Source organism: Salmo salar, chromosome ssa09, assembly GCF_905237065.1.
Source record: "Salmo salar chromosome ssa09, Ssal_v3.1, whole genome shotgun sequence".
NCBI classification, from domain to species: domain Eukaryota; kingdom Metazoa; phylum Chordata; class Actinopteri; order Salmoniformes; family Salmonidae; genus Salmo; species Salmo salar.
Window position 1 is genome coordinate 147,519,696 of NC_059450.1, and position 14,256 is coordinate 147,533,951.

At 50.4% G+C, this 14,256-nt stretch overlaps 1 protein-coding gene across 3 annotated transcripts in view; it reads left to right on the forward strand.

Annotated features, from left to right (window-relative positions):
• arap1 (ArfGAP with RhoGAP domain, ankyrin repeat and PH domain 1) overlaps window positions 1–14,256 on the forward strand; it is a 78,658-nt gene that overhangs the window by 25,067 nt on the left and 39,335 nt on the right. For all 3 annotated transcript variants that reach the window (XM_045724803.1, XM_045724804.1, XM_045724805.1), the window contains exons 12-14: window positions 422–604; window positions 11,056–11,230; window positions 11,301–11,435. In XM_045724803.1, the coding sequence (XP_045580759.1) occupies window positions 422–604; window positions 11,056–11,230; window positions 11,301–11,435 (493 nt within the window). The remainder of the gene's footprint in view (window positions 1–421; window positions 605–11,055; window positions 11,231–11,300; window positions 11,436–14,256) is intronic.

Here is a 14,256-nt window from a genome sequence, read left to right on the forward strand (position 1 = left end):
CAGTACCTCTTCTCCAAACAGCTAGGCTGCCCACGACAGCAGAAACAGAGCAGTACCTCCTTCTCCAAACAGCTAGGCTGCCCACGACAGCTGAAACAGAGCAGTACTTCGTTCTCCAAACAGCTAGGCTGCCCACGACAGCTGAAACAGAGCAGTACTTCGTTCTCCAAACAGCTAGACTGCCCACGACAGCTGAAACAGAACAGTACCTCCTTCTCCAAATAGCTAGACTGCCCACGACAGCTGAAACAGAACAGTACCTCGTTCTCCAAACAGCTAGGCTGCCCATGACAGCTGAAACAGAACAGTACCTCTTCTCCAAACAGCTAGGCTGCCCACAACAGCTGAAACAGAACAGTATTTTGGCTAACTACTGTGTCCCTCTCTAATACCCCTGCCCTGTCCCTCACCTGTCCCCCAGGTCTTCCTGTTGCTAGGTAATGAGCGTCTGAACAGATTTTGGGCGGCGAACGTCCCTCCCAGCGAGGCGCTGAGTCCGACCAGTTGCAGCGAAGACCGCCGACGATTCGTCAGCTCCAAATATAGACAGGGCAAATACCGCAAATACCACCCTCTCTACGGCAACCAGGAAGAGCTTAACAACGTAAGAACAACCTTTATATAACCCTAATCTGACCTCCAATCTAACCTTCATTTAACCCTACCACATCTAAATGACAACCAGAACGATCCCATACACTCCCATACCCTTCCAGTATCTATCCCCCTCCAGTATCTATCCCCCTCCAGTATCTATCCCCCTCCAGTATCTATCCCCCTCCAGTATCCACACCCATCCAGTATCTATCCCCCTCCAGTATCTATCCCCCTCCAGTATCTAATCTATCCCCTCCAGTATCCACACCCCTCCAGTATCTAATCTATCCCCTCCAGTATCCACACCCCTCCAGTATCTAATCTATCCCCTCCAGTATCTATTAGAGGTCGACCGATTATGATTTTTCAACGCCGATACCGATTATTGGAGGACCCGAAAAGGCCGATACCGATTATTGGAGGACCCGAAAAGGCCGATACCGATTATTGGAGGACCAGAAAAGGCCGATACCGATTATTGGAGGACCAGAAAAGGCCGATACCGATTATTGGAGGGCCAAATCAGGCCGATACCGATTAATCTGACAATTATTTTTCCCCCTATTTATTTGTAATAATGACAATTACAACAATACTGAATGAACACTTATTTTAACTTAATATAATACATCAATAAAATCAATTTAGCCTCAAATAAATAATGAAACATGTTCAATTTGGTTTAAATAATGCAAAAACAAAGTGTTGGAGAAGAAAGTAAAAGTGCAATATGTGCCATGTAAGAAAGCTAACGTTTAAGTTCCTTGCTCAGAACATGAGAACATATGAAAGCTGGTGGTTCCTTTTAACACGAGTATCTATCCCCCTCCTGTATCCACACCCCTCCAGTATCTATCCCCCTCCTGTATCCACACCCCTCCAGTATCTATCCCCTCCTGTATCCACACCCCTCCAGTATCTATCCCCTCCTGTATCCACACCCCTCCAGTATCTATCCCCTCCAGTATCCACACCCCTCCAGTATCTAGCCCCTCCTGTATCCACACCCCTCCAGTATCTATCCCCCTCCTGTATCCACACCCCTCCAGTATCTATCCCCTCCTGTATCCACACCCCTCCAGTATCTATCCCCTCCTGTATCCACACCCCTCCAGTATCTATCCCCTCCTGTATCCACACCCCTCCAGTATCTAGCCCCTCCTGTATCCACACCCCTCCAGTATCTATCCCCTCCTGTATCCACACCCCTCCAGTATCTATCCCCCTCCTGTATCCACACCCCTCCAGTATCTATCCCCCTCCTGTATCCACACCCCTCCAGTATCTATCCCCCTCCTGTATCCACACCCCTCCAGTATCTATCCCCTCCTGTATCCACACCCCTCCAGTATCTAGCCCCTCCTGTATCCACACCCCTCCAGTATCTATCCCCTCCTGTATCCACACCCCTCCAGTATCTATCCCCCTCCTGTATCCACACCCCTCCAGTATCTATCCCCCTCCTGTATCCACACCCCTCCAGTATCTATCCCCCTCCTGTATCCACACCCCTCCAGTATCTAGCCCCTCCTGTATCCACACCCCTCCAGTATCTATCCCCCTCCTGTATCCACACCCCTCCTGTATCCACACACCTCCTGTATCCACACCCCTCCTGTATCCACACACCTCCTGTATCCACAGCCCTCCTGTATCCACAGCCCTCCTGTATCCACACCCCTCCGGTATCCACACCCCTCCAGTATCCACACCCCTCCAGTATCCACACCCCTCCAGTATCCACACCCCTCCAGTATCTATCCCCTCCAGTATCTATCCCCTCCAGTATCCACACCCCTCCAGTATCTATCCCCCTCCTGTATCCACACCCCTCCAGTATCTAGCCCCTCCTGTATCCACACCCCTCCTGTATCCACACCCCTCCAGTATCTATCCCCTCCTGTATCCACACCCCTCCAGTATCTATCCCCCTCCTGTATCCACACCCCTCCAGTATCTATCCCCTCCTGTATCCACACCCCTCCAGTATCTATCCCCTCCTGTATCCACCCCCCTCCAGTATCTATCCCCTCCTGTATCCACACCCCTCCAGTATCTATCCCCCTCCTGTATCCACACCCCTCCAGTACTCTTCTCTTCCATTCAGTGTGTGCGTTTCTGTGTAGTGAATGCCTCAGTGTTACAGCTCTTAGCTGGGTCAGTCAATAGCCTCTTAACCCAGTTACCAGAAGCAATGCCAACTGCACACAGCTCTGTGTGTGTGTGTGTGTGTGTGTGTGTGTGTGTGTGTGTGTGTGTGTGTGTGTGTGTGTGTGTGTGTGTGTGTGTGTGTGTGTGTGTGTGTGTGTGTGTGTGTGTGTGTGTGTGTGTGTGTGTGTGAGAGAGAATCACATTCAGCACATGACTTTGAGTGATTCCATTTCCCTCCTTAAGTGATTTAGTTCACCAGATGTTCATGCCCAGTGTTTGTGTGTGTGTGTTAGTCATGTGTGCGTGGGAAGTGCAACAGAGATGTAAAGAAACTCAAAATACAGGACGTTTTCTCTCTGCTTCTGATTGTTGGACCAGGATGCAACGGCATAGGGACACACACACTCTCTCTTCATGCGTTGAACTAAATGAATCCTTTGTTCTCCTTCTCCCCTCTCTTTCTCTGGTCTGTTCCCGTTCTCCCTGGTCCATTCCCTGTTGCCTGGACTGTGTTTCTCTCTGCGTTCTTCCTGGTCCATTCCCTGTTGTCTGGACTGTGTTTCTCTCTGCGTTCTTCCTGGTCCATTCCCTGTTGCCTGGACTGTGTTTCTCTCTGTGTTCTTCCTGGTCCATTCCCTGTTGTCTGGACTGTGTTTCTCTCTGTGTTCTTCCTGGTCCATTCCCTGTTGCCTGGACTGTGTTTCTCTCTGTGTTCTTCCTGGGCCTCAGCCCACCTCGAGCATGTATGAGCTCATGCTGCTGACTCCACCCCTCCATCTGATGTCATCATGGTCTTTCTACAGGAATGTTCTCTAACCCCGCCCCTCCAGAGTTCTTCTACTCCCCTCCCCCTTTTTCTCCCTGTTTCACTGTTTGGGTCTGGTCAGTGGAGCTGAGGGTCTGGTCAGTGGAGCTGAGGGTCTGGTCAGTGGAGCTGAGGGTCTGGTCAGTGGAGCTGAGGGTCTGGTCAGTGGAGCTGAGGGTCTGGTCAGTGGAGCTGAGGGTCTGGTCAGTGGAGCTGAGGGTCTGGTCAGTGGAGCTGAGGGAAGTGTTTCTCTCTGTCCCTCCTCTCTTCTGTTGGTGTATGTTTGTGAGGAGGGCTCTTGCATTGTCTTCACTTGGAACTATGCAGTTTGGTACACACATACACAGATGCACACACATGCACACACACATACACCGGTGACATTCAAGAGGACTATACTGTCAGCTCATGGGTGAGTATACCACTGCAGTAGCTATGTATGACTGGGTGCTCTGTTTGTTGGCGCTGTATGTTTGTGGACAAGGCCTGTTTTTGTATCTTTTAGATAAGTGTTTGTGTGTCGTGTGTATAAAATGTGAGAGGGGCAAGAATGTGTTTGAGAGTTGTATTTGAGTGTGGTTCTGAGAGTTGTATTTGAGTGTGGTTCTGAGAGTTGTATTTGAGTGTGGTTCTGAGAGTTGTATTTGAGTGTGGTTCTGAGAGTTGTATTTGAGTGTGGTTCTGAGAGTTGTATTTGAGTGTGGTTCTGAGAGTTGTATTTGAGTGTGGTTCTGAGAGTTGTATTTGAGTGTGGTTCTGAGAGTTGAATTTGCGTAAGTGTGTTGAAGTGTGTAAATATGTGAGTTGGATGATTGAAATGGACTTCCTCTATGCTCAGCTGGAGGAAGACTTGTTGGAGTTTGTGTGTGTGTGTGTGTGTGTGTGTGTGTGTGTGTGTGTGGTGCTAAAGCCAGACTTTGGTCTGTGTCCAGTAACTACCGGGTCTGTGTGTGACTCCATGTGTTCTTTGTGTGGTCACAGCCTCCCCTTTCTGAATGGACAGTCTTGTACGAGTCAGCTCCCTCTCCCACTCTGCTGATCTATGCTGATAGCATCTTATAACACATCACGGCTAAACTACAGGGAACTGCCAAAATAAAGGAAAACACTTGAGTAAATGAGGGATACTAAGTATATTGAAAGCAGATGCTTTTACACAGGGTAATTTAAGCAATTAACATCCCATCATGCTTAAGAACATGTGTTAAAAATGCCCAGTTTCCCATTATTTTGACTACAAGAGATCTGTGACTTTGGGTCTCAAAGGAGCATAGGGGGTTTAAAGGGTGTGTGTCTCAGTCACCAGATCTCAACACAATTGAACACTTGTGGGAGATTCTGGAGCGACGCCTGAGACAGATTTCCACCGCCATCAACAAAACGCAAAATTATTTAATTTCTTGTGGAAGAATGGTGTCGCATCCCTCCAATAGAGTTCCAGACACTTGTAGAATCTATGCCAAGGCGCATTGAAGCTGTTCTGGCGGCTCGTAGTGACCCAACGCCCTGTTAAGACACTTTATGTTGGTGTTTTCTTTATTTTGGCAGTTACCTGTATTCCAGAATCTCATGGCACATCACAGCTAAACTATGTTAGCATCTTATTGCAAATCACAGCTAAACTATGTTAGCATCTTATTGCAAATCACAGCTAAACTATGTTAGCATCTTATAACACATCACAGCTAAAATATGCTAGCATCTTATAGCACATCACAGCTAAACTATGCTAGCATCTTATAGCACATCACAGCTAAACTATGTTAGCATCTTATAGCACATCACAGCTAAACAATGTTAGCATCTTATAACACATCCCAGCTGAACTATGTTAGCATCTTATAACACATCCCAGATAAACTATGTTAGCATGCTATAACACATCACTGCTAAACAATGTTAGCATCTTGTAGCACATCACAGCTAAGCTATGTTAGCATCTTATAGCACATCATTGCTAAACTATGTTAGCATCTTATAGCTAGCGCCAGGAGTTTTTCCTGATCCGCTGACATGATCAGGAAAAACTTGGATCCTAATTTGATTGCTATGCTACATATTTATAACATAGTGAAGCTAAATAATTTCTGCTTTTCTAGCATCCCTCAGTGCAGGCTAGCACTGCTTTTACAGGGCTGCCAGTCTACCTCACAGCTAACCTCCACATGATAATTAATCAACCAACCCAGTGATTAGACAGCAACCATTGAGAATATTAGTTTGACAGTGTGACTGTGGGCTGACAGTGTTATGAGACGGAGAGGTATTTGTGTGTGTGTGTATGGATGGTTTTGGATATGTTTGTGTGTGTGAGTGGTTTAGGAGTTTCTCCATATGTCTGTATTGAATATTGACATGTCTGTGTGGTTCAAACCCTACATCTCAACCCGAGCACTCGGTTCTGCCATCTTTGGTCTCTTGGGACTCCCACCCCTATGAGGGGCCGTGAGCTGGGCCGTCTCCTTGGCAGAAGGTAGCTTGGGGAGGGGAATGAAATGAGCGGTTTTGGAAAACCTGTCCACCACTGTGAGGATAGTGGTGTTTCCATCAGACGAAAAGAGAGACCAGTGATGAAGTCCAGGGATATATGTGACCAGCGACGGTGAGGGACAGGAAGAGGTTGAAGGAGGCCAGCCAGAGCTTGCAGAGCTTGTTTTGAGCACAGACAGTGCAGGCGGCGATGAACGCGGAGATGTCATGGACCATGGTGGGCCACCAAAAAAAAGCATTGTCGCACAAAGGCCAGGGTCTGACGGGAGCCAGGGCGGCAGGCAAGCCTGGAAGAAGGAGCCCTTTCCAGGACCGGGGAGTGGGCAGTGTCTGGGACAAACATCCAATTAGCCGGAGCCACCCATCGGCCCATCGAGCTTGCCTGGAGTTGAGACGCTTGGCGGTACAGAGATATTCCAGATTCTTGTGGTCCATCCACACTATGAATGGCTGTTCCGCTCCCTCTAACCAGTGTCTCCACTCCTCCAATGTCATCTTCACTGGGAGTAGTTCTCGATTCCCAACATCATAATTCCTCTCCGTGGCGTTAAGAGGATGGGAGAAGAACGCGCAGGGATGCAGCTTAAGGTTCAGGGCAGAAAACTGGGACAGGACGGCCCCCACTCCGACATCCGACGCGTCTACCTCCACCACCAACTGACAGGATGGGTCCGGTTGGATCAATATGAGACCTGTGGTGAAGAGGTGCTTAAGGTCCAGGAACTCCCGGTCAGCAGCTGGGGACCACGTGAATGGGACCTTGGGAGAGGTGAGTGCTGACAGGGGGGAAGCCAGGGTGCTAGAACCCCAGAAAAAACGGAAATAGAAATTGGCAAATCCTAAGAGACGTTGCAGCTGCACTCTGGACATGGGTTGGGGCCAATCCACCACTGCTCTCAACGTTCTGGGATCCATCTGCACATTCCGAGCAGCGAAAAAATGAGGATGTCGTCCAGATAGATGAACACGAACCGGTTCAACATGCCGCGGAGAACGTCATTAACCAGGGCCTGGAACACTGCAGGAGCATTGGTCAGACTGAATGGCGTCACCAGGTATTCATAATATCTCCTAGCAGTGTTGAAGGCTGTCTTTCACTCGTCACCTTCCCGTATCCATACCAGGTGGTAGGTGTTCTGCAGGTCCAACTTAGAGAAGATGACCTGCTGGTACAGTGAATACAGCTGTCCCCGGGGTGGTGTAGTGCCCGGGAGAAGGTCGGACCGGCAGTCATAGGGTCAATGCGGAGGAAGCGACGTGGCCCAGGCCTTGCTGAAAACCTCCTGGGGGTACTGGTACTCCACGGGAACGGTGGAGAGGTCTGAGGCTTCTTCCAAGCCCACAGGAAGATGTCCCGGGGCAGGCTGCTCCGACTTCAGACAATGGGCGCGGCAGAACGGGCTCCAGCCCATGATAGTACCAGTAGCCTTATTGATAAGGGGATTGTGGCGCTGGAGCCAAGAAAATACCATGGGAACCTGAGGAGACTTGATGAGCATAAACTTTATAGACTCAGTGTGGTTCCCAGATACACACAGGTGGATAGAAGTAGTATTGTGGGTGACCCTGCCTATAGAGTGCCCATCCTGTGCTCTAACGTCCATGGGAATGGAGAGGGGCTGAGTGGGGATGCCCAGCTCAAACACCAGGGTGGCGTCCATGAAACTCTCGTCGGCCCCAGAGTCAATGAGAGCCCGGAGAGATTTTGACTAGTCACCCCACAGCAGGATGGCATGGAGAGGGGTCTGAGTAAGGGGAGAAGAAAAATTATCCGTATGGCCCACCAGAGTACTCGTACCTACTGATGAACATGGTCCTTTTTAATGGACAGGTAGACACATAATGACTAGCAGTTCCGCAATACAGACAACTCTGGCTGTTGAGTCTGCATAAGCGTTAGGTTGGAGGCAGCCTAGCTCTGACGAGTTGCATCGGCTCCGGAAAAGGCGAGCCGGCAGACCTCTTCTCCCTCCTACGTTCCCGTAGCCGCCCATCGATTCGGATGGTCAAGGCGATGAGCAAGTCGAGATCCGTAGGCAGCTTCCGGGCTGCGAGCTCGTCCTTAACCTCCTCCGATAATCCATGTATGTCAGGGTTTTCGCTGCTGGTCATTCGAGTCAAGTGCAGGAGAGCAGAGAATAGGTGATCAGGCGACTTTATTAGCCAAGAGCAACAAACAGACGGGCGCAAACAGCTACAACTCAAGCCAACTGGCAAAAGTGACAAGCGCAAAATACCGTCAATAATATAACAATAAGGTTCACCAATAATTCCCCAAATAGGGTACAGGCAATGCCCAGGGTGAAAAACCAGACTGGTGCGATACAACAAACACAAAACAAAACAATTCCACACAAAGACATGGGGGGAACAGAGGAATATATATATGCAGTATGATTAGGGAATGTAAACCTGGTGTGCGGGGAACAAGACAAAACAAATGAAACAATGAAAAATGGAGTGGCGATGGCTAGAAGGCCGGTGACGTCGACCGCCGAATGCCGCCCGAACAAGGAGGGGAGCCGACTTCGGTGGAAGTCATGACAATGTAGGAATGTGTCAAACAGGGATTCCGGGTTCCAGGCACTCTTGGCAGCCAACGTGCGGAAATCAATCGCATAGTCCGCCACACTGAGGGGGTCTTGGCGGAGCTGGAGTAACTTCCGGGCAGCCTCTCTCCCAGACAATGGAGAATCGAAAACCTTTTATACCTCAGCTACGAACTCCTCCAGACTGAAACATACGGCAGATTATTGTTCTCACACCGCTGTAGCCCAGACGAGAGCCCTCCCGGACATTAGCGTTATGAGATACGCTATCTTCGAGCGGTCCGAGGGGAAGGACAAGGGCTGCAGCTCGAAGATGAGGGAACACTGGGCAGCTCGAAGATGAGGGAACACTGGAAGAGAAACTCCCGACAGGTTCCTGACCTTCCAGCGACGCGTTCTGGAGGAGGTAAGCGGGGTTCTCGAGAAGTCAGGGTGGCCTGGAGAGACGCACTGCTGACAGCTGTTTTACTGAGGAGCTGGGAGGTTACTGTCGTAGCCGGCTGCCTCACACCAATTCATTCAAGGCACGGTCATGGCGTCCTGCCAAGGTCTGGAATCCTTCCATAAGACCTCAAAGTAACTCCTCGTGTCTCCCAATGGTGGCTCCTTGGTAGGAGACGGCATTGCGGAGCTGGTCTGAGTCTACTGGGTCAGTCATGGCCAGTTCGTACTATCAGACCTCAGGATACGACCCAGACGCAGACAGTTCGAAATAATAAATGTTTATTCACAAAACAGGGGGCAAGCAAACGACAGGTCAAGGGCAGACAGAGGTCAATAATCCAGGGTAGTGTCACAAGGTACAGAACGGCAGGCAGGCTCAGGGTCAGGGCAGGCAGAGGTCGATAATCCAGGAGAGCTAAAAAAAAAAACAGGAACTAATGAGAAACAGGAGCACGGGAAAAATCGCTGGTAGACTTGATGAGACAAGACGAACTGGCAACAGCCAAACTGAAAACACAGGTATAAATGCACAGGGGAGAATGAGTGACACCTGGAGGGCGGTGGAGACAAGCACAAGACAGGTGAAAGAGATCAGTGTGTCACTCTCTGATTACAAGACTTTCATATTTTTTTAATATTTTCTTTTCACTTTCCCTCCAGAGACACATCCAGGGTATAGAGTGCACGCCACACGACCCTCAGAAAAATAATTCTCTCTCTTTCTCTCTCTCGTTCTGTCTTTCTTTCTTTCTCTCTAGCTCTCCAGGGGTTGTGTAAAAGTCTTTGATTCCTCCCTGTGTCTGTGTGCATGTTTGATGATGTGTGAGGGCTGGAAGTCCTGGAGAACAAAAAGATATTGGAGGAGAGAGTAGGAGAAGAAGAAAGTAGGAGAAGGAGAGAGTAGGAGAAGGGAGAGAAATGAGTAGAGAGGGAGGAAGGAGAGAAGGGAAGAGACAGATGTGACATCCCCCAATCACACCAAAAGAATGTGGGTTGTTGGTTCAGAAAGAGTGCAGCAGCATCATTGTGTGTGTGCTTGTAATAAGGTGTGTGTTACTGTGTTGGGTTGTGCTCCAGCTGGAAGACTGCGTTGAGCTCAGCTGTAAAAACACCCTCCTCCCTGTTTTGTATCTCTCCTGGTCTCTAGCTTTCCCTCAACGGAGCTGTCACCCTCTCTTCCTGACTGGTTTTCATTTCCTCCCATGATTCCCAGTTAACCTGTCCCTTACCCTGTCCCTGGAGGATTTTACCCCCCTATCCCCCTCACCTTAAAGTCCTCAGAGATGTGAGTCATTGGTCTCAGTTGAGAAACAGTGGATTGTTCTAACCACAGCTGTGAGTCAGCTGCACCACTGCTTTGCCCAACAACAACAGGTGGACTGTGGGTTGGTGTGAAATGTGTAGGCTTGTGGAATGTTGTAGGTTATGATGTCATAATGTTATAGAACTGTCTGAGACCCTGAATTATTAACTGAGAAACAAGTTCACTAATACTGCTGTGACAGCTACAATGAGTCTAATACTGCTGTGACAGCTACAATGACAGTCTAATACTGCTGTGACAGCTACAATGACAGTCTAATACTGCTGTGACAGCTACAATGACAGTCTAATACTGCTGTGACAGCTACAATGAGTCTAATACTGCTGTGACAGCTACAATGACAGTCTAATACTGCTGTGACAGCTACAATGACAGTCTAATACTGCTGTGACAGCTACAATGAGTCTAATACTGCTGTGACAGCTACAATGACAGTCTAATACTGCTGTGACAGCTACAATGAGAGTCTGGTTTCTGCTGTTTCAAGCAAAAAGCTCTTACTCAGCATCACATCATTCCATGGCAGCGATGCTACTTCCTCCTCGGCAACACTGACAGAGTGATCAGAACATTTTCTGAATTTGAAATAGTTATCGCCCCCTAACCTCTCTCCCCCTCTCTCTCTCTCCCCCCTTTCCCCCTCTCTCTCTCTCCCTCCTTTCCCCCCCTCTCTCTCTCTCCCTCTCCCTCTCCAGGCCCTGTGTATAAACGTGCAGTGCAGTGATGTGCTGGAGACCTTATGTCTGGTGTTCTGTGGAGCTGATGTGAACTGTTCTACTGGCCAGGCTGACTGTCCCTCCCCCCTCTCCCTGGCACTCGCACACCACCAGAAACTACAGGCCGAGTTCCTCTCACACAACCTCAACACAGGTATTTCCATGTTGTATTCGTGTGTAGTAACGAGTGTGCATGTTGACAGTGTGTTGTTGTGTGTCTGCAGAGCTGCCTCGGTCGGAGGTGACTGGGGTCATGGAGCCTCAACACTATTCACCACAGCACCCCGTCACTCACAATGGCTTCCTTTTCAAGACCGCCTCCGTGGCCCGGCCTATCACGGAGCGCAAGGCCAGGGAGGGTGAGCCAATCTCTCACACACACACATCTTCCTTAGTCCCCTAGTCCCTTCCCTAGTCCCCTTGTCTCCTAGTCCCCTCCCCTAGTCCCGTCTCCTAGTCCCCTCCCATAGTCCCTTACCGTAGTCTCTAAGTCCCTTCCCCTAGTCCCTTCCCCTAGTCCCTTCCCCTAGTCATTTCCCCTAGTCCCTTCCCCTAGTCCCTTCCTCTAGTCCCTTCCCCTAGTCATTTCCCCTAGTCCCTTCCCCTAGTCCCTTCCTCTAGTCCCTTCCCCTAGTCATTTCCCCTAGTCCCTTCCCCTAGTCCCTTCCTCTAGTCCCTTCCCCTAGTCATTTCCCCTAGTCCCTTCCCCTAGTCCCTTCCTCTAGTCCCTTCCCCTAGTCCCTTCCCCTAGTCCCTTCCTCTAGTCATTTCTCCTAGTCCCTTCCCCTAGTCCCTTCCTCTAGTCCCTTCCCCTAGTCCCTTCCTCTAGTCCCTTCCTCTAGTCCCTTCCCCTAGTCATTTCCCCTAGTCCCTTCCCCTAGTCCCTTCCTCTAGTCCCTTCCCCTAGTCTCTTAGTCCCTTCCCCTAGTCTCTTAGTCCCTTCCCCTAGTCTCCTAGTCCCTTCCCCTAGTCTCTTAGTCCCTCCCCCTAGTCTCTTAGTCCCTTCCCCTAGTCTCTTAGTCCCTTCCCCTAGTCTCTTAGTCCCTTCCCCTAGTCTCTTAGTCCCTTCCCCTAGTCTCTTAGTCCCTTCCCCTAGTCTCTTAGTCCCTTCCCCTAGTCTCTTAGTCCCTTCCCCTAGTCTCTTAGTCCCTTCCCCTAGTCTCTTAGTCCCTCCCCCTAGTCTCTTAGTCCCTTCCCCTAGTCTCTTAGTCCCTTCCCCTAGTCTCTTAGTCCCTTCCCCTAGTCTCTTAGTCCCTTCCCCTAGTCTCTTAGTCCCTCCCCTAGTCTCTTAGTCCCTCCCCCTAGTCTCTGAGTCCTTCCTCTAGTCCCTTCCCCTAGTCTCTTAGTCCCTCCCCCTAGTCTCTTAGTCCCTTCCCCTAGTCTCTTAGTCCCTTCCCCTAGTCCCTTCCCCTAGTCTCTTAGTCCCTTCCCCTAGTCTCTTAGTCCCTTCCCCTAGTCTCTTAGTCCCTCCCCCTAGTCTCTTAGTCCCTTCCCCTAGTCTCTTAGTCCCTTCCCCTAGTCTCTTAGTCCCTTCCCCTAGTCTCTTAGTCCCGTTCCCCTAGTCTCTTAGTCCCTCCCCCTAGTCTCTAGTCCCTTCCCCTAGTCTCTTAGTCCCTTCCCCTAGTCTCTTAGTCCCTTCCCCTAGTCTCTTAGTCCCGTTCCCCTAGTCTCTTAGTCCCTCCCCCTAGTCTCTAGTCCCTTCCCCTAGTCTCTTAGTCCCTTCCCCTAGTCCCTTCCCCTAGTCTCTTAGTCCCTCCCCCTAGTCTCTTAGTCCCTTCCCCTAGTCCTTCCTCTAGTCCCTCCCCCTAGTCTCTCAGTCCCTTCCCCTAGTCCCTTCCCCTAGTCTCTTAGTCCCTTCCCCTAGTCTCTTAGTCCCTTCCCCTAGTCTCTTAGTCCCTTCCCCTAGTCTCTTAGTCCCTTCCCCTAGTCCTTCCTCTAGTCCCTCCCCCTAGTCTCTTAGTCCCTTCCCCTAGTCCCTTCCCCTAGTCTCTTAGTCCCTTCCCCTAGTCTCTTAGTCCCTCCCCCTAGTCTCTTAGTCCCTTCCCCTAGTCTCTTAGTCCCTTCCCCTAGTCTCTTAGTCCCTTCCCCTAGTCCCTTCCTCTAGTCCCTCCCCCTAGTCTCTTAGTCCCTTCCCCTAGTCTCTTAGTCCCTTCCCCTAGTCTCTTAGTCCCTTCCCCTAGTCCCTTCCTCTAGTCCCTCCCCCTAGTCTCTTAGTCCCTCCCCCTAGTCTCTTAGTCCCTTCACATAGTCTCTTAGTCCCTTCCCCTAGTCTCTTAGTCCCTTCCCCTAGTCTCTTAGTCCCTTCCCCTAGTCTCTTAGTCCCTCCCCCTAGTCCCTTCCCCTAGTCCTTCCTCTAGTCCCTTCCCCTAGTCTCTTAGTCCCTTCCCCTAGTCCTTCCCCTAGTCCCTTCCCCTAGTCTCTTAGTCCCTCCCCCTAGTCTCTAGTCCCTTCCCCTAGTCTCTTAGTCCCTCCCCCTAGTCTCTTAGTCCCTTCCCCTAGTCTCTTAGTCCCTTCCCCTAGTCTCTTAGTCCCTTCCTCTTAGTCCCTCCCCCTAGTCTCTTAGTCCCTTCCCCTAGTCTCTTAGTCCCCCCCCTAGTCTCTTAGTCCCTTCCCCTAGTCTCTTAGTCCCTTCCTCTTAGTCCCTCCCCCTAGTCTCTTAGTCCCTTCCCCTAGTCTCTTAGTCCCTCCCCCTAGTCTCTTAGTCCCTTCCCCTAGTCTCTTAGTCCCTTCCTCTTAGTCCCTCCCCTAGTCTCTTAGCCCCTTCCCCTAGTCTCTTAGTCCCTTCCCCTAGTCCCTTCCCCTAGTCTCTTAGTCCCTTCCCCTAGTCCCTTCCCCTAGTCCCTTAGTCCCTTCCCCTAGTCCCTTCCCCTAGTCTCTTAGTCCCTTCCCCTAGTCTCTTAGTCCCTTCCCCTAGTCCCTTCCCCTAGTCTCTTAGTCCCTTCCCCTAGTCCCTTCCCCTAGTCTCTTAGTCCCTTCCCCTAGTCTCTTAGTCCCTTCCTCTTAGTCCCTCCCCCTAGTCTCTTAGTCCCTTCCCCTAGTCTCTTAGTCCCTCCCCCTAGTCTCTTAGTCCCTTCCCCTAGTCTCTTAGTCCCTTCCTCTTAGTCCCTCCCCCTAGTCTCTTAGCCCCTTCCCCTAGTCTCTTAGTCCCTTCCCCTAGTCCCTTCCCCTAGTCTCTTAGTC